The sequence below is a fragment of the Aptenodytes patagonicus genome, chromosome 3 (genome assembly GCF_965638725.1).
Source record: "Aptenodytes patagonicus chromosome 3, bAptPat1.pri.cur, whole genome shotgun sequence".
Classification (NCBI taxonomy): Eukaryota; Metazoa; Chordata; class Aves; order Sphenisciformes; family Spheniscidae; genus Aptenodytes; species Aptenodytes patagonicus.
In genome coordinates, this window is record NC_134951.1 from 99255263 (window position 1) to 99275522 (window position 20260).

At 43.1% G+C, this 20260-nt stretch overlaps 1 protein-coding gene across 3 annotated transcripts; it reads right to left on the minus strand.

Annotated features, from left to right (window-relative positions):
* Nucleotides 1-727: 727 nt before the first annotated feature.
* On the minus strand, nucleotides 728-20245 carry SUPT7L (SPT7 like, STAGA complex subunit gamma). Of its 3 annotated transcripts, none has more exons than XM_076334389.1 (5): nucleotides 20160-20245; nucleotides 18978-19643; nucleotides 11650-11974; nucleotides 9498-9735; nucleotides 728-5964 (listed from the first exon to the last, which is right to left on the minus strand). In XM_076334389.1, the coding sequence occupies exons 2-5, from the start codon at nucleotides 19388-19390 to the stop codon at nucleotides 5702-5704; spliced, it is 1239 nt and encodes a 412-aa protein (XP_076190504.1). In that variant the 5' UTR covers nucleotides 19391-19643; nucleotides 20160-20245; the 3' UTR covers nucleotides 728-5701. The 3 variants fall into 3 exon arrangements, with proteins under 3 accessions (XP_076190504.1, XP_076190502.1, XP_076190503.1); XM_076334387.1 differs by lacking the exon at nucleotides 20160-20245 and adding an exon at nucleotides 19980-20015; XM_076334388.1 differs by lacking the exon at nucleotides 20160-20245 and having other exon boundaries at nucleotides 18978-19793.
* Nucleotides 20246-20260: the final 15 nt, after the last annotated feature.

Here is a 20260-nt window from a genome sequence, read left to right on the forward strand (position 1 = left end):
GACTCGCCCGCGGACTGGGAAATTAATTCAGTAGTATAGGCTTCAGAGGACAGCAGTCCTGTGGGCAGACTGCTCTCAGGTACAGGGGTGATGGGAAGCACTATGGTTATTATACCCTCTCTCCTGGCAAGCAACACAGGCCTAGATCCTAATTCATGGTGCACGATTTGCAATTGCTTAGTAGGGCTATCAAGCATCAAACATCCTCCCTCAGCTCTACTGTGACAGGCAGAGCAGAGAGCAAAATACGCTGTGCTTCATTCACTGCAGTCTAACGCACTCCCTGAGAAAAAAGGAGTAAATAGAGCAAGTAGACCAGCACATAAAAGAGCAAAGCACAAGGCTTGGAGCAGGGCTCCTAGGTAGTCTGGTAATATAAGTAGTAGAAGTAAATATAAGTAGTTGCTTCAGAAGTAGCACTTGCTTATGCTAGATGAATACCAACACTAACACTGTCGGTCTAATATCACTTCTGGGGCTCACTACCACTGGCACACGTGAAAAAGACGACTTCCATTTTCTCTGGCCACATCCTCGAATAACATCTCTTGTCTCCCTAGTTGTGACATTAACACTGATATCACCTCGGTACCTTATTCAGGCCTGCAAAAGGTCTACTCCAGATCCCACGTAACGGTAGACAGAACCCCAAGACTGGCCTGTGCATTCACAGCACCATTCTTCAAAACAAAAAAAATCCACACAACACCTGTAGGATTTTTATTTCTGAATAATTTTTTAATTTTATTTTCTCAGAAATTACAAAGAAACTCTCTCCAGGAGAGCAAGGAAAAAAAGAACCCTGAAATATTGCCAAGCAATTTTGTTCCATATAAACACAAGCAAAGTTACATATTTCATTCACATGCATGTACAAAACCATTTTAAGTATAACATCCTTCACACATAACGTGCATTAGTCTCAGAATTGAGCACATAATCAGATTGGCCTCACCTACCCTACCTAATCTTATTTCCCTGTTTTCTTTTTAAATTGTAAATTTCTATGCAGGAAACATCTCTTTTTCTGCACAGCATTATGCATACTCAAATTAGCATGGATGGTCTTGGAATTAAATCACTAGGTAGCACAGTCTGACATACGGCTGTATACTGAAGTTGTTACACTGCCATTTATACAGTGAACTTTGTTGGATAGCAGGCAAAACTCTTCAAAAGGAATAAAAAGGTACTGCTAGAAGGAAAAAGGAATATGATACACAGCACTCTCTCAACTACAATCCTGTATGATTCCCATGCAAAACACTTCAAAAGCCAAGTAATTCACAGACCTTGCTCTCCAAATTGATACCGAAGTTCCCACCAATTTCAATCATGGCAAAATAAATCACTACAGACATCAATGCTACTGGATATGGATGTGGTCAATACTCAATATTCCAATCTGCCATCCACCCACCTTTTGAAAGAGAAGGGCGAAAGATGAAAGAACCAACAAAACAGCAGACTACTGAAGCAGGTGGGTCGGCAGAGCGCTTTAGCAGCGATCAGCAAAAAACAACAACTGCGAGAGCACAGCTTCATTCCAACCCACTGCATAATCTCACTGTGGCTTAAAATTTGGGGATTACATGGTCAGTGAAGTCCTCGCTAGTTGCCCAAGGCTGCACTAACACCTAGCAAAATCTTATTTGATTCATCAAAAGAGCATATTGTCGGTAGCTGACTTAGTGAGCTAGATTTGAAATTTCACTATTTCATACATGATGAACACCACTGTAAATCTAAGGACTGTAAAGGTTCAGAGGGGAAGGGCTCACTCAGAAGGTAAAGCTTCCACATGCATAAAAGGAAATGTCCACACAAATGTCAGAAGCAACACTTAGCATAATGGGGGAACAGGAGGTACAGATTTTACTCTGCCATCATTTTTAAATGTACAAGCGATGACGATGCATTTCTCATCTCTGCATAAACATGCATCCCAAAGAGAATCAATAACACTTCTCTCTCACACTGCAATGACACAGCTGAATCAAAGGAGGGTGAATTTCCACTGTATTTAAATATATTTTAAACACTCAGGCTTGGCTTGTTGCATAGTGTGTGTTACAGGGTGAAATGGTGTGGAAAAGGGATGTGAAATAAAAAAAAACACAATTAAAAGTAAGACAGAACATCTGTACGTGAGCAATATAAAGAAAGCACTTAAAATTGACGCTTAGGAGGTTTAACCAAAGCCCTGGAGAACACTAGATTTTCATTTTTAGCCCACTTGAAATCTTGCAAATGAGCAAGCGATGCTGGCAGCAGTCACTCTGTCCTCTAGCTCCGGAAAATATTGCGAGGGACTTTGTACAGGTGTCCCGGCCTCAAGAATACTTTACTAGAACAGTTTGGCAAAGCATCTATGGAGAAAGGCCCAATGACAGGTGTTCTCACACAGTATCAAAGACACAAGGGCCAAATCAGGCTGAGCCTCGAGGCCCCAGCCTAGTACATTCTGTGTGTTGTGGAGAACACTGGATCTGCTGGTTTAGGTAAGATGGGCAGTCTGCTTTTAGCCCCGTACTACCATTTGAATGGCAAGCTCTACTAAATGTGTAGAAAAGAAAAAGCATCGGCCCAGCAGGAGGAAGTCTCCTCTGGTTCCCATACAGGAAGGGCTAAAGTCAGATCACTTAACTCAGAAAACGACGATGTGGATGTCTTCAGCTGAGGTAGTCCAGTTGAACTCACTTTATGGGCACACAAAGGAAAAATAGACATTTCTAAAAATGCCATTCATCTGACCTGCTTTTACTTCAAGGCCAGATGAACGGTGACCTAAGAATGACTATTTCTCTTCAGCTGCAAATGGGGCCGAGAGGAACAAATTTAGATGCAGACATACAAAGCCGAATGAGAAGATACCGCCCCAAATGCCTTCCTTGTACCTGGGCAGTTGAACAGCACACTTGTGCTGTACTTCTTCATGATAAGCAATTTTGCTTAAAACCAGTATCATATAGGTCTGTAACATTGCAGTGTCCATCTAAGCATTCTCCAGCCAGCAACAGTCCTACTGAAATGGAAGAAAAGCTCACGACTCTCACAAAACTCTCTGAATGATCACAGTGCCTTTTTTGAATAGTAACTAAATCTCAAACACACTTCTAAGAGGCAAATACTACTGTTCTTTTTTTACAGCTGAGAAAACAGGGACATTGCAGCTTGCCTAATGGTGGCTCAGAGGGAATCAAAATAAAGATTTCCTGATACACTGGTACGCTCTTCTACTACTGACCAGGCTTCAAATAGCTAGAATTTACCCCCCAGGAGAAACCTTTAAAAATGTGATGGACAATTTTAACTCCAATGTCCATAAAAGCCTGTGGTCACACATTCTTATTAGACATTGAGGAATTTTATGTTTGTCTTCCACTTCTATAAAGTGGAAGAGAAATACAGTAAGGAAAAAAGAATTAAGGCTAGGCATGTTATACAGAAACAAAAATACTATGCCTGGAGCTCATTCTTTCAAAAGATAAACTTGCAATTGCAAGGACAAATGGGAGGTTTCGTAAATCTCCCTCAAACATCCCAATGGGTTACAGGTATAAAGCCAGTTTAAGTGGCTGTTCGTTCTTGATTCATGTTCATTCTAGCTTTTTCGAGAGAGATACCTACTGAATCAAGTTAAAGACTGAGTTGATCAACTGAGAATTGTGCAGAACAAAAAAAATGCCATCAGTCAGCTGAGCCATAAAAGCAAGCAGCAAAATAGATTCTGTTTCAGTCTAAGTTGTCAAGATAACAACTTTGAATACAAAACCTCAGCCAGCCTGAAGTTGCTGCACTCAATCCAATGAGAGCGAAGGAAAAGTTTACATTGCCAGTACTGGCTCACACCAATAGTAAAAGCTGCTTCATTCTCTCCAGAGAACCACACCAACTTCCCTGACTAGATGATTAAGAAATCAACTAGGGAAGAAGCTCTGCTGGACTTGTTTCCAAGACCAAGGAAGAACTGGTGGAGAATGTGAAGGCCTTGGCTGCAGCAGACATGGAACTGTGGCATTTAAAATCCTGAAAAACACGTACAAGACAGAGTCCTGGACCTTCAGGACAACATATTTTGGTTTATTCAAGGAATGTCTTGGCAGGATCTCATGAGGGACTGCCCTGGCCTCCCAAAGGGGCCCAGGTGTGCTGCCTTATCTTCAAAGACAGCTTTCTCAAAGTAGAACAACAGTCCTTTCTGATGAGCAGAAAGTAAAGCAGGCATGGCAGAAGGCCAGCACAGGTGATGAAGGAACTCCTGACTGAGCTCAAACACAAAGGAAAAAGTATGGGCTGGGCAGCAGGGATATAGAGACACAGCCCAAGCATGCAGGGACAGTTAGGAAAGCCAAAGCTCAGCTGGAGTCGAAACCGGTAAGAAATGTGAAGAAGGGCTTCTTTAAGTACACTGGAAGCAAAAGAAAGGTTAAAGAAAACATGGGTTTACTGTTCAACAATGCAGGCAATCTGGTGACAAAGGACACTCTTTCACTTTGAGGCTGACGTACTCAACACCTTTTTTTGCCCGCTTTCACTGATAAGGTCTGCCTTCAGGCCTGCCAGGTCCCTGGGTCCTCTAGCAGAGTGTGTGGGAATAAAGCATTACCTACTGCAGAGGAAGATCGAGTTAGCAAGAACTTAAGCCAATTGGACATACGTAAGTCCATGGAACCAGACAGGATGCATCTGAAGGCACTGAAGGAGCTGGCTGATGGCACTGTGAGGCCACTCTACAGCACCTTTGCTAGGTCATCATAATCATCAGCGACAGCTCCCCAACCAGTGAAATACCCTGACTTAAGACTGTCTTGTTGCCCGCAACAGTCAGCAAGCGTGTAGCCAGCACGTCAAGGGAAATTATTATTTCTCTCTATCTAGCACTCATGAGACCATATCTGGAGGATTGCATCCACTTTTGTGCTCCCCCTTACAAGAAGGGCACTGCAGCAATTTCAGTGGAAGGCCACAAAGCTGGTTAGGGGGCTGGAGCACAGGATGTACAAGGAGAGGCTCAGGGAGCCTGGTTTCTTCACACTTAAGAAGAGAAAAGGCTAAATAGAGATCTCACTGTATACAATCACTTAATGCACGGGTTAGAGAAGGCAGTCAGACTCTTCTCGGAGATGAACAGTGACAGAACGAGAGGCAATGAACACAAGTTGGAACATGGGAAATTCCGACTAGATGCAAGAATATATTTTTTCTTATTATGAGGGTAGTCAAATATGGGAAAATGTTGCCCAGAGAGGTCTGGCATCACCATCCTTGGAGATACTCAAAACTCAAATGGACAAGGCCCTGAGCAACCTGCTCTAGTTGGCTGTGCTTCAAGCAGGGGGCTGGACTAGAAACATCATGAGGTCCCTTCAACCCAAATTATTCAATGATTCTATGACTTAGCAAATCTCCTCACAACTACTTTCCATTGGTAACTTCCTCATTTATCTGCCAAAGCAAGCCACGCCACCATCAAATACATAGGGTGATCTTCAATTTCATGAGTCAGGATGAAGTACAGAAGCCAGCAAAAAGAGGAGCTGAAGTGCACTACATACCAAAACTCTCATAATGATTTTATGCAAGGTCCCTCATACACCGGGGCCAGCCCTGTTTATGAATCATAGCCATCACAGTACTCCCTTAGTTTGTTCCAAGTCTATTACATACCATCAAAACTAAATAAAAAGACTGTCTTTTTTCACATCTTCTTCATCTTTTTCTTGCAGCGCTGGTTGAAGACAGGCGAGGATCCCATCAGACTGTCAGCAGAATGAGAACCGTAGCTGCTCTCAGAGCCATTGGGGCTCTGTGGCATCCCAGCTTCGCTCATGCCTGACATCGGTTCCTCAAAGACATCGCTGCCTAGGACCGCATGGCCATGTACATTAGCCTCCTCATTTTCCTGTGGCTCCATTTTTACCTGTGCTAAGTTCCAGAGTGGGGAAGCATTCACCTCAGCCCCTAGAGAAAGAAAAAGCACACAGTAGTAACTGAGTAAAAAGACAAATTACAAACAGCATGCAGATGCAAGGGACATCAGCACTGGTAAAGAAGGAGCAAAAGCAAAGCTACAGGTGAACTAGGTTGGGGGGAAAACAAACAAAACACACCAAGCATTGTGAAACAATAAATAAAAAAATCTGTTGGTGCTTTTTTTTTAATAGCCCAGTAATTGCCGCTCTAAAAAATACGATGCTATCCTTTCACAGCAATCCTCCATGTGGTTTTCTCTGTGAGAAACAACTTAAAGAGCCTACATCGCTCTCCAGAAGGAGTGTCTCAGCAGCAATGAGTACACCAACAGTACATGGACTAGACGCTGCATAAGCAGGACTTAGAGGCAGTCCAGAAGTTGTTCATGATGATGAGGTCCTTGCAATGTCAGCAACCTCCTTTAAGCTGTCAGACATACTGGACTTCTGCAAGGGCAGTGAAGCGAGAGGGCAGAGGAGTAGGTAGATGAACAGTCTCAAATACCACTTCCAGCACTGAAATGCAGGGATATCAGAGCTGCAGCCAGCCACCCGACTGCCTGCCTCCTTGTACTCAACACCCACAGGTCTCATCCCATCCTTCAGCAGAACAGAAAGAAACCCTCTTGGCTCAACCTTGCAGTCACCCTGCTGGGAAATAGCTCCCCCCACACCGCCCCCCCCCCCCCCTTTTTTTTTTAAACTTTTGGACTAGTGTGCAATCTGAGCAGATTGAGGATTTTCTGTACAAGATTAGGAAACCATATTTCTTGATAACAGCAAATGTTTTTCTCCCCAAGAGCAGTAATTATAGATCACATTATTTCTGCTTATTTACAGTTTTAAGAGAGACAAAAATCCTGTTAAAAATACACTAATTTGGCTCCTTGCTGAGATGGGCATAAACAGCCCAGAACCGAACAAAGCCTGAAATCTTCTCACTTTTAAATCTGGTCCCTCTTGTGTGGGGTTAAATTCACATGGAAAATTAAAAAAAAACCAAACCCTAGGAAACCAGTTTTAGTAAGTTTTCCAAACCTTGTGTCTCAAGGAGCTTGGCTACAGTTTGAAAGCACAACCAAACCTCTTACACTGAGCCAAACCTATTACTATTCCCTATTATCAATATACTACTAACAATAGTCCCTTACTACTAGCAATTAGACAGAGAACAAATCTTCCACCACATGTTTGTACTGAGAATTCTCTCTTATGAAGGAGTCAGGAATCTTTTCCAGAGCAGCTTAGCCCAAACCAGGGTTTAGGAGACCTTTGTGGTAACACAGCCTACGTTAGCTCGGCAGTTAGACAGCAAGCCAGAATGAAAGTGCTTGCTGGTGTCCAATTGCCTTAATGAAAAGTCCTTTTTATGTTAATTATAAGTAAATGTATTCCTCTCAACAACAATGGACATATCATTAAAACGCTATCAGTTCCACAGAGTTGCAGCTCCAGTCTATGCAATAATCAAAGATGCTCACTAAACTTAACTGTGTCTTTCTTTCATGAATTGTGCTTCATTGCTCAGCCTTATTCCTTTCAGCTCTATCACCTGTCATTGAGAGTGTCACTAATGACTAAAAGTACTTAAGCATCGACACAAGACGTTTCATCTTCAAAGCACTTCAACTTCAAAGTACTTTACAAATGAGCTAATCCTCATGTTATCCTGCTGGGTGGAGGAACAAGGTCCCCAATTTTGCCTCCATTTCCCCAACTGCAATGAAATTAAGCAGCTAACCCACAACCGCAACGTCAGGCATAAGCAGAAACACAAGCAGAACACGGAAGGCTGTAATGACAGTTTTGCCCTCAGACACTGAAGCCTTGCTGCCTTCTCTACGGGCCTCACACTTGTATTTTCGAGATGGTGGTGTCCTAATTGCAGCAGCTTTTTCTCGCTTCTTACAATATTATGCTCTCCAGCCTGCCCAGCTCTAGACTGGGACTTCTCACAGTGATGAGATTTCCAAAGGCCCTTGTGAAGTGAAGAGGGATTTTCAGGGAGGAACAGAGCACTTGTATTCTTAATTAGAAAACATCAATTCAGTATCAGAGAGGCAAGAGGCATTTAATATACAGCTAGTGTGCTAACCTCTGGGTCTCAAGTGGTAGATGCTAATGCAAAGCTTCCAGATGAATCACTCGCAACCCCACATGGGCCAGAGGAGTCTGCTGTTCCCTCTCCCACAAAAATGCGAGCACTTCACATTTCAGAGGTACTATGGAAAACAATATGAGCTTCCAGAAAAACATCAGATGGATTTGTGGTTTTTTTAAAACTCAGCAGAATGTGCTGTTTAAAAAAAAAACAACTAATGGACTCAGAGGTATACTCTAACCTCACTAATATATGCTACTTAGTTTAGGGTTAATAGGAGGACAGGCTTCATTGTTTTTAACCAGATTTTTAAGTGAAAGTTATTATTGCAGGGATTTCCAGAGTTCAGAAGGTTCTATACAAAAATCAAAACTGGCTTTCTTTGGGAGAAGAATGTCGCCTTTATTTTCCAGAGAATTTAGCACTACTAAGCGGTGCACAGAATAAAACTTGTATAAAGATACAGAAAAGGCACAGCAGTAGCAGATTCTCCCATGCTGGCCACCAGTGTGCTTCAATGCCAACATCAAAGGATGACACTTTGAGGAAGAGTGCAGTCTCCATAACCCCACTACTTCATTCACCATTTTACTTTCCACAGCCTCAGCTAACTACAGCAGGCTTTGGGGTAGAGATGCTAGAATAGGAGAGACTCCCATGAGCCCATTTCACGTAAGTCACTGATAAGCTTTCATAAAAAATGATTGTCACTACCAGGGTGACTTCTGAATATGGAGGACTGTACCAAGTATCATTAGTATTTCCATAACTCATTCAGTACCTAACTATATAGGGTCTTGAATTTACTCCAGTCACAAGGAACATGGCCTTCAACTTTTCAGTAACATGAACCTCTGGACAAGAATCCAAAACTACCCAGAAAAAAAAAAGAAAAAAAAAAAAATCCAGTACTCTCCCTACTAGAAATAAGGATAAAACTCTAGTCCCTTTTAAACTAAAATATATACATATATATAAACCCAAAAGTTATTTTTGTCTTTGTTACATTAGACTGGAAAAAAAAACGCGGTACTCGCGTCTGCAGTAAATACCTTAGTTCAGAAAACAACAATAAAGCCCTTGGGCCATCACTGTAGAAAAACAATCTAGCTCACACCAATAACAAAACCAAGAACTTTAACCATCCCCTAAAAAGAAACACCATATAAAGCATTTTGTGTTCTACAGGGTCCACGAATGGAGTAAATATTTAACAAATCCCTGTAATTGATACCTTCGAGTCTTTGGTTTTGTATTTAGAAAAGCAAGCAAGGGTTTCCCTCCCATCCAAACCTTTTTACTAAATCCTAAAAATTTCTTCTCGTTCTCCTTCCTCACATTGGGATCTGCTATTAAAAATGGAAACAAGATCACATGGAACTGCTGATGGACTGTTTCCAGGAGTAGCAAGAAACCCCTACCTGAAGTCTGCGGGGAAGCTTCTACTTCCAAGTTGGCAGAGAAGCGCTCGCTTTGAGCTCCAAGGACTCCAACAGGCAAAGATTGGTCACCAGAAGCCAGATCTCCTTCCAGCTCCTCACTTATGGGGAAAGTAATATCACTAACAGGTTCCTCCTTAATCTTCACAGGCTTTGTGTCTTCTGCTGCCTTTTCAGGGTTGACAATCTTCTCATATTCTTCAGAGAGCTGCTTGCTAACCTGTCAAAGACCAGTGGGGGTGAAAAAGAGGCCAGAAAGGTCAGAGTGACTTCAGAGACTCTGATGGCAATTACATTGTAGTGCGCTCTGTTCCCAGAATATTATTAACATCTGACCTGAATGAACAAGTAAACAGGTTACCAGATACACAGGAAAGATTTTTTCTCCCCTTTAAGAACGCCTCTGTCCTGTAACAATGGACTTTAATAAGAGGTTTAATCCATTAACATATCTGCTTGATAAATATGAGCACCTTTATTTCACAGAGAGAGATGGTGAGGCCCAGAAATTTAAACAGAGTGTGAAACAAAAGCAAAGTGTCTCAGTCTTACTCTTTGGTTTTGCCTATAAGACTGTCCCCCATCCACCAGTAACAAATTTACTCCAGCATTAAAAAACAAGCAGCTCAGATATTCATCAGCTCTGTAGTCACCACTGGGCAAAGCCTGGGTACCTTCTGTCAGATTCACAACAAAAAACACAGAAGTTTTCTCCAGTCAGAGAAATGAAACAAATACAGGAATGGGATTTAGAACTACGCTGTACTTCTAGAAACTTAACAACTGTAAGAAATTAAATTAAAAATTTCAGATTCCATCTGCTTCTAACAAATGCTTCTTTATACCACTGAATCCCAACAGTCAGTGAACCGTGCTCAGGAAAAGCCCAAGGCTTTTTAACAGACGAAGCAAGAAGGAAAAAGAATAGCAAAGCCTATTTCCCCCTTCTAGATATACTTCCAAATACAGAGGCTATTGTGGACCTCAGCCCTGCATAAAGATACAGAACAAATAAGACAATGACTAGCTGCAGGATGAGAGTGAATCGCATCAGCAGAGTGATGCAGAAAACCCAAATTCCAAAAGGAGACAACATCTGAACAAAAACATTTGAACAAAAATGAACAGAACTGGTTTTTTGAACAAAAATGTTTTTAATGAAGACAGATCTTGATGGTGTTATTTTTATGCACAAACCTCAGAGTCCGTCACAATTTGCATACTACGTGCACTTACAGGTGTCTCTGATTTATACTGCCTCTGTAAGTCATAAGGTGCCAACCCTGGCAAAAGGAGCACAAGGTAGCTGCTCCAAGATGAGTCAACTGGCACTCAGATAACATGACAAGGAGGAAGGGATGGCAGGTTTTGCCTTTGGTCATGTGCTACTTACTTGATTCAAGTCTTGTTTTTTGATGAGTAGGAGTAAAATTCCCACTTCAAATCCTTGCATTTCTCTAAGTCCACAAAAGGCAGTCTTATATCATTCAAATAAAATGCATATGTTTAATTTCACAGAATACCTGGACCAAGAGAAACCATACCCTTATTCTTACAACCTACGTTTATATGATACCTCTTATTCCAAGGAATTTAACAATTCCTCTTCTTTCTCCACAGAAGCACAGTCCCCTCTAGAGTGGAAGGTAGCACCTGTGTGACAATTGAGATCAGCACAATACTACCCTACTCCTAAAGCTTAAGCAAGTCACCCCTCGCTTAAGCAAACAGAAGCCACTGTACAGCCTAGTAATTTTTGTTTGTCTGCTTACTTGTTTTCTGAAATGGTAAGCAGCCAAATATCCCATTAAAGCAAAAAATTTAGTTAATCAGTCAGTACTGATCTTACCTCTACTCGATATTTTTGTCTGGGCCATTCAAGAGTTGGGGGCCTCCTCTTAAACCCAGACAAACCATCAGGAGAGCATTCTTAGCCTCAGCAGGGACACAAATAAGGGGCTCTGTCTTCCAGTCAAAAAAATCCTACTTCTCTTTTCTTTGATGACTCCCCTCACACCCAAGAGGTTTTCTAATCAGATTTTACCTCAGTAAGACCCAGGACTTGCTATAAGAATAAGCGATTGTACTGGGGTTACATTTCTTGGTGCTGTCAGGTCCCTACTGCTCTTCTCACCTGAAGCATGTAGCTGTGATAATCCTTAATGCGGTGCTGCCAGAACTTCTGCAGCGAGAGCACACTGCCAATGCCCACTTCGTGGAAGACCTGCTCCATGACATCAGGAAAAGGGGTGTGCCCAAGTCGAGCTTCTCGATCCACAGCAAGCCGCAGCAGTTTGGTGAACTTCAAGCAGTACTCGTGGGCAATGTCCGTCAGGGTCTCCAGGACACTCTCATTGGCACACTCAAAGCCTGTGTGAGCCAGGATGGTGGCCATTGACTGGTAGAGAAGCTGCCGGCAGGAGGACCAACTCAGCTCAGTCACTGGCTCCCCTTTTCCTCTAAAAACCAGAAGAGACAGAAATAGCACACCTCCAAAAACTGAAAGGAACGCATCAGTTGAAGAGATACTGTAAATAATAAGGTGATGTACAAAGGGAAAGCAGATTGTCTGGGGTTCTCCACAGCTTCTCCATTACATGTGAACACTACCTAGTAAGGGTTTACCTGCTTTCCCTTCTTCCCCTCCCTCCAAATCAGCACTGCCAATTCTCATTTTCCCTTCTAATGCCGCAAGATTCCTTGGGTGATTCATGAATGTGGGATGCAAATCTTCTGAACCCTTAAGCAACTCCCTTCCCACCCAAGAGCTTTTCTCCTGGAGATGTGAATTAAATGGGTCCTTGACACAAACAAAAAAAGGCATTTTAAATAACATGAATGCAAATCATTTCCCCTCTCAGTTAATTACATTTCTCTTCCTTATTATCTCTGATGTCACAGGCCTAATAGTCAGATACAAAGGCTTCTGGGATAGACAAGATCTGAATTCATAATGCAGAAGACACACATAAAAAGCAAGAAACAGGATACACATGCATTTCACAAAGGTACACTGTAGCCAAAAAGACCATTTCCCTGCCCTCGTTTCCAGTAGTCACTGAGCACGACACTGAAAGAAGTATCCCCGTATGCAACCTACGAAGTGAACACCAGGCCCTGGGAGGAGGCCTGGAGAGGTTCTGCTGTAGAGCAGCATTCCCTGGCCTTGGGTTTGAGACCTCTCTTCTCGGTGTTGCTAAGCGGGAAGGAGAGACCACGCAGGGTGGAGGAGATGGAGAACAACTGACATGAGCACTTCAAACATCATTCATTTACAGTCAAGGCAACCGAATTTTTCATCAAGATGAGTTAACAAATAGAAATTCCACATAGGAAAAAGAGAAGATGCGATAAGGCAAGGCCTCTGAAAGGTAAACATATTTCTACCAGACTTCTCAACTCACAATTAAATGCATGTGATGTATTTGCCCGTATCAGTAACACGGTCTTCAAATGCTGATGTCAAAAAATCAAATTTCCTTTCTGCTAAGTATGGTATTTATATACTTTTTTACACTTCATTCAGCACCAATGGCAGAATTAAACTAACAATTTCACTCTTCATCTGTTTCTGATCAATTTCTCCCAACATCTTCCGCAGCCCACCCTGAGATTCACCTCGCTCTCACCCTGCATTACTTGCATATCACCACGCACTCTTTCCAGTAACAAGACCTGACTAAACAGTACACAGACAGCACTGATGCCTTGATAAAATTCTCACTACTCCGTCTCTCCCACGAGTGCATTAGGTACCCTTCCGTCTCACTGAGACGCTGGGTCACAGAGCCTCACTCAGCTCCCCCTGATCCTCAGAACCGACCCATAGAAAACCACTGAAACACAGCAGTAAAAAAAAGATAACGTTTCAGAGGAGTGAAAATGGAAGGTTAAACTTAGAGCTATCAGGACCAAAATCATTCATTTTCAAGAGCACCAGCTCAGCACTTTCTGATTACTCAGATAAAGGGGGGGATCACGCTATATAAAAAGCTGCAGATGATGATATTTCTAAGTGGATATTAAGAACAGCATGGGGATCTCAGGTCATGGATGTACCCGTTATTAATTGCTGGAAAATTACTCACATCCCAATTCCTACTCAATTATGTAACTACTTTGTAAAGAAGACAGCAGGCGCTCTGACAAGATGAATTAAAAGATCATCAGTTCCCCTATAAACCAGGTGTCACACGTACTGTTTTTACATCTCCCTCACTCCCCCCTCCACCTCCCAGCAACAGATTTCTGAAGTTCACAAACAGCCACATGTCTTATACAACACTGGGACCAGGAGGTTACAACAGAAAAAACCAACCATCGAACAAAACCAACCAGAAAACAACCATCAAAATTTATGCCTATAAAAAAGAATCTCTTCTTTTTTAACACATATAAAGGACATACCTAGCTGTCCAGCAGCCATCAGTTTAGAGCATCTTACGCTACCAAAAACACTGAACACCAGATTACTCCTAATACAGAGACAAATAAAGAGCCATTATTGATGCTCTGCCACTCAAAAACTATGGACAAACTTAAACTAGACACAGAATTTGGCAAGCCCAAGCGGGATACTCAGCCACTTGTAAAGTGGAGCACAACAACCATTTAGGGATGCCTATCACTGCTCAGAAGCAGCAGAGAATGTTATATCTCTTTTAAACTCCTAGAGGAAAAGAAACTAATTGCCAGCATTAAAATGCAGCTAGGTCACTATGCTGAAAGGGATATAATCAACTTGAAACCTAATCAATTAAAGAAAGAAAGAAAAGAAATTTCAGGTACTGTACTCAAATCCAAATCCCCACCTTTTGTTCTTGGTAAGGTCAATCAATTTTGCTTTGTTTTTCTTATGTTTTCTTCTCTTGTTTTCTTGTTTCCCACAATAAACAATAGAGGAAGATGATTAAAAGCCTGATTAGACAGCAAAAATTGAAATATTCTTGTAGATGTTGATGAAAACCAACAAATAAGAAAATATCTTTTTTTCTTCATCTCCTTTAACTTTCAGGTACTGTCTGATAAGAACGCACATAAACAAAAACAGCCATATAGATATATTTAAGTTGAGAGCAGCTATCTAATGTCAAGCCTTCCCAAAAAGGACCAGCAAACAATTTCTTTCCCCTGATGATCATAGCTAAAGAGCCTTGATCTTAGATCTCATCCGTATACCTAGCACCTACAAAAGCACCCTTCCAGATACTATCATTATGCAGAATACTACCCTCTGCAGCACTTACTGCTTTCCTGAAAGGGTCCCCATCCAGCAACCATCCAAAGCCAAACCTATTGAACATATTACCAGGGTCATATAGCTGCAAGTAAACAAGAGTGCTTTAATCCCTAAAGTTCTGTCACCAGAGGTTAACAAAACTGGCAATTAGGCCTGTGACTTGGAGGTGATCATCTCTACAGAATATATAGTATGAAATTTATCACAAATACTGGCCAACTTGTCGCTCTTCAATTTTGTATTTCCAATATGATCTATATTTTTATATATGGGTCACCAACACTAGATGATGTTCCAGACAGAAATCTACCTGCCAAGCCACGAATTCATCAGACCCAAAGCCCAGCCTTCTCCCACTGCTGCCAGCAAACCTGCAACATGCAGAACTTCACAACAGAAAAAAGTGTCCGTTTATACCAAACAGGCTTATTTTCAGGATTCATAAGGTTTCAGAACTCACAAAAGGACCATTTTCTGTGTCAACAAGACATTCCCCAAAGGCACCAGAATCCATTCACCCAAGCTCCTCTCCTGTAAGGCTGTTTTTCTTAGAGGGAAGGGGATCTCGTGGTTCATTTCCCACACAGCTATCTCCAGAGGAAAGTGTTTGGGCTAAGTCAATACAAGGATCGACAGCCGAGGTTCACTCAACTGCAGTAACAGATTGAAGTGCTCTGCTCCCTCCTAGGTGAGCATAAGCTAGTAGCAGATGGAGGGCGGGATTGTTTTTCCTATGAACACATCAATTTTATGAAACATTACATTGTGGAGTTGAATTTCTACCAAATGAGGTGCAACAAGGTCGCATCACAGCCATTTTCCCCAAAACAGTAAAATAAAGGAGAACATTGGAAAAAACAGGATTATACTAGTCAGAGAGTGCACCAAAGTACACAGCACACCAACGCAAACCAGAAAGTTGCTTCCTTTTGGAAAAGGGCCTCTTTCCACCTCATCCTGAGTAAGCCTCTTTTTAAATCTCTCTGCTATGTGTACAGAAGGCTGCACGGGTATAAAAAGAAACTGCTCAATAGATAATGGCAAGAGGTAATACATAACATTTGGAAAATAAATTGGGTCCCAGTGGCCCAACCCAGAAGACCAGACATGTTTAGGGGCTAAGCCGAAGTGCTTAGTCCAGCAGGGGAAGTATGTTCTGCCTGCTCTAATTTCCACTGCTCCAAATCCTTCCCAACATTAAACCTGCTATCCCACCGACACATGCTTCCCCATTTCTGTACAGACATTTCTTAACTACAAGCCTTTCTGCCATGAACTGTCTTCCCGTTGCAAGCTCCCAATTTCATTCACAGATTATCTTTCAATGCAAAGCACACATCCGATGTGGTCAGGAATGCAAATGAAAGAATGGCAGAGAAATCTGTTAAGAAACCAACCATGCACACACAAGAAGCAGCATCTGAAGAGGCACATAATGAGTAGGTTAGGTTTCTTTTGAAGATGGATCCATGCGCATCGGAGGAAGCTGAACAAAGAAGGAAAAGCTAGCAGCCGTATTATGGTAAGAGCCTCTTGTTCAAATGGTAGTTTCAAGTCTACAGTTCCTTACTCGTTCTTCATCGATTATGCTTTAAGCTTACCTTCTGTTTCTATACCAGCCAAAACCAAACGTTAATCCCTTATTGTGTATTCCAAGAACTGTAACATCAACAGTTGCAAATCACCAGGACCATATGGTAATTCATCCAGGAACACTAAAGGAATTCAAGGATGAAATAGCTGAATGGCCGTGGTGAGTCACCTCTTGCTTAAACTGCCTTGGCCCGTGAGGACCAGAAGCCAAAAAATGTGAAAACATTTTCTTCTAATAGCTTCAGAAAAGATGTGAAGGACTGCAGGCTGGGAAGCCTGATATATTCTGGTGCATCACGGAAGTTCAAAGAAATTATAAGAACAGAATTAGAGGACACATGGGTAAACATGATACACTCAGAAAGAGTCCAGACAGCTTTTGTAAATGGAAAACCTGCTTCATGAACCTACTAGAGTCCTCCAAATCCATCAACAAGCAAGTACGTAAGAGATCTCCACTGTGGAGCCCAGGTCTTCCCTCGAGGATCTGTGCCAGAATCAAGGTTTGTTTCAACATATTTATAAACAGTCTGGAAAAATGGAGGAGAGGAATAGCATCGTGATTAAAACTGCTGATGGTACAGATTTTGGGTGGTTGAAAAGTCCAAAACAACTGAAAAATAGCAGCAAATCAGGTTCTGCCTCTTCTTCATCTCAAAAGGGACGAGGAGGTAGGGGTTACAGGTATGGGGCAGGGCAGAGGGGAGGAAAACCAAAACGAATCCAGGGAATAACAAAATAAAAGACAAGGGTGTGGGGTCAAAGGATGAAAATGAATAACAAGGAAACAGAAGAGTACATGATTGTAATAAAGAAACTTGTGGTCTGATTCAGGCTGGCTGCTCGTATCTTCCTTTCTTCTGATGTCTAAATATATCTATACACTGCTTCTCAGACCCATGTTACTGCCAAAGAAAATGGAATTAAAATATGGATTTAGTTGAATACTGTAACTCTGCACTTCAGAAGGCAGCATAAAATTAAGCACTACCATGTTTTATCAAAGGGAAGAATGGTCTTCCTTAGATTGTTTTTACACACTAAGAACAAGCGTTGGCAAATCATATAACTTTATTTTTACTACTATAACAGCAGCTGCTATTCTTAATTCATGTAAGTGTCTTAAAACAGTTAAGAACAAGCATGCAACAACAGACTCAAACCTTTCCTCCTGGAAAAGCTTAAATGTGTTTGGTTTAGCAAGCACACAATTAAATTCTAGCCTACACGGCAGCTCATTATAAATCCGCTCTCTGTCAGCCACAAAACATTTCATTTCAAAGTTGTCTATCCAGTTTTTACAACCTAGTCCTTAAACTCCCCCATGTGGTCGACTGCTAAATAACATTTCTTTACTCAGACCCCAGAAACTCACAGGGGACAACAAAAAGACAAAGCAGCCCCCAAAACACGGACAGAGCCACAGAAAACTGAACTTAAAGCTTGAAGCCACCAGGGAGGACAGCACAGAACACTACTCAGTTCTACAAACCACAGGGCCAGAAAGAGCAGGAGTCACAGGGCTCAGACTTTATCCTCACAGGACTGGATTTCCCTTCACCACTCTAGGCTAATTACTTCATTTCTTCCGAGAAGGATGATGGCGTTCCTCCACAAACAGCACTAAAGAATCGCTCTACTGTTCAGAGAGACTATGTTACCAAAAGAAACATCTTTGAATAAAATGTATTTTATACAACCTCAGGCCATTGAAGATCTCAGTGGCATTTAACTGATACACTGTATTTTATTGATGCACATTTTCCCCATTTTAAAAACTAAAACGTATTATCCTCTCCCACATCATGTTCATTGGTGTACAGTCTTTAATCTAAGAACAGAAAGTTAGAGTAGTAAGGATTAATCCCTGAATTTAAATGCACATAACCTACAAAGTATCATGAGATCCTGCAAGAAATGCAACACCTCCTTGTGAATTTAGTGTTTGTCAGAGGGGTAGACAGGGAGGTGGTGGCAATACTATTTAATCAAAGATTGGCTGCAGAGGTAGAAGCAATGCAACCTTCCTTTACATTTTCTCCGGCCCTTGGCTGGTGGAGCCAGAGACAAGAATTCCCTTCACCCATACTCATCGCCACCTCTGACCAGAATTACACCAACAAACAGGGTGAAATGTGATAGGTACTACGTCACAGGTCCTTGGCCACTGAAATCTTACAAATATGGTATCAAGTCATCCTTTCAGAACCTACAACTAAACATCCAAAACCTAGTCATGCGTCTTCGGGATTTTCATCTACAATAAGGCAAGTATAGTTGGGAGTAAGTGGTCTAAATAGAAGAGACTTCACATCCTATAACTAAGCTTGTCAAAATACCACTGAAGATAGCAAAACCATTCACAAACATTTAGCGTAGCACTAACGAGACAGAAATCAGCACTATATATCCACATTTTATAGACAGGAAACAAAAGCACATTTATTTTAAACAACGTACATGTTATCCACACCGGAGAAATCTAAATCTTTCCTTTTCAAAGCCTGTTTTATACTTTACATACAACTGTTTGACCCTTCAGCCTAAGGGAATCGACACAACTACATATATATTTAAAAACACTCAGCTTTCCTTCAGCCAAGAACTAACCCAAAGAAATACCAACACACCTGTAGAAATCACTCTCTGGGTCACTGTGCCTCAGCTGAAATGGCATTTTGGGGGTTTTGCTATCCAGAGGGAACAGGTCATCAGGGAGAGGTGGAGAGGCCGGACAAGACGGCAGAGGTTCATTGTCTTCAGTTTTTATGCCCTCCGCTTGCTGCTGGTTTTGAGCCTGAGCCATGGTGATCAGGCTGCGCAGCCGCCTGTTGTGCTGGATGAGCTGAATGGTGTGAATTGTGAGGCTGCAGGGCTCCGAGGGGATGTCCAGCATGGTGGTCGGCCGGGGTTTGTTTGCGGATGGCTGATGCAATGGAGGATCTTGGACTTCCACAGTACGAAACTCACGCTGAAGCAGGTCAAAGGAGCTGCGGTTGGCCTGATTAGATGAAACCGGAATCTCACCCCAATATCGCAGCATTTTTACACAGGTCACGTATTGCCCTCAGAGCCCAGAAGAAGGCTACCAAATACTGCAGTACAAAGGAGCCTTGTCGCGGGGAAAAGCGCTAGGCTTTGGGCAGCAACAGAAACTGGGGCTGGGATGATGCTCTGAATAAAGCAAATTATGACTGTCAAGAAAGCTGTCCCTCAGTGCCTCACCGAGCAGCGCGGTTTCCACGACGGCATCAGGACGCAACGCTGGTATTTAACAGATTACATTGCTCCTTCTCCTGAGCGGGGGGAAGAAGAAAGAAACGCACCCGTGAAGCGGCAGTTATTTCTGTGTGTAACAGGGGCTGGTGTGGCTCCACCTGAGCCACGCCGGCACCTCGCTGAGCGGGACCCACGGTGCGCCCTGATTTGCGTGGAGAAACTCCGGGGGCCGCACTCCCCGGCTCGCCCGCCTCCCCCGCAAGGCCCCACCGCCCGCCCTCCCTCCCTCCCTCCCTCCCTCCCTCCCTCCCCGGGACCAGCGCCGGGCCCGCGGCTGCCCCGCACCCCGGCCCGCGGCTCGCCACGGCGGCGCCAAGCCCGCCCGGCGCGGAGCCCCCCCCCCCCCGCCGTACCCCGCTGCACCCCCGCCGCTCCGCTCCCGGCCGCCGAGACGGAAGTCGGCCCCGGTCCGCCACCAGAAGCGGCTCCCCCACCACCAGACCTCCTTCTCGGCCGGAGGAGGGAAGCGGCCGCCGCCGCCGCTCCCGCCTCCCCTGCCACTGCCTCCCTCCCTGTCTCACCCCTTACGCTACCCTGGGCCGCGGCTGAGGCAGTGGCGCGTCCCCCTGGGGCTGCGCCCTACCACCGGTACTGCAGTGCAACGGTGCTCGTCGCCGGAGGATTCTATTTAGGA

Bases quoted from the DNA above. Each gene is read 5' to 3' on its own strand.
- SUPT7L (XM_076334389.1), bottom strand. From the start codon at position 19,390: ATGCTGCGATATTGGGGTGAGATTCCGGTTTCATCTAATCAGGCCAAC. The intron at 11,975-18,977 runs GTGTGTTGGTAT...TCTGGTTTTTAG, and splicing joins CCAGAGAGTGATTTCTACAG to AGGAAAAGGGGAGCCAGTGA. The intron at 9,736-11,649 runs GTGAGAAGAGCA...GGTCTTTGACAG, and splicing joins ATCACAGCTACATGCTTCAG to GTTAGCAAGCAGCTCTCTGA.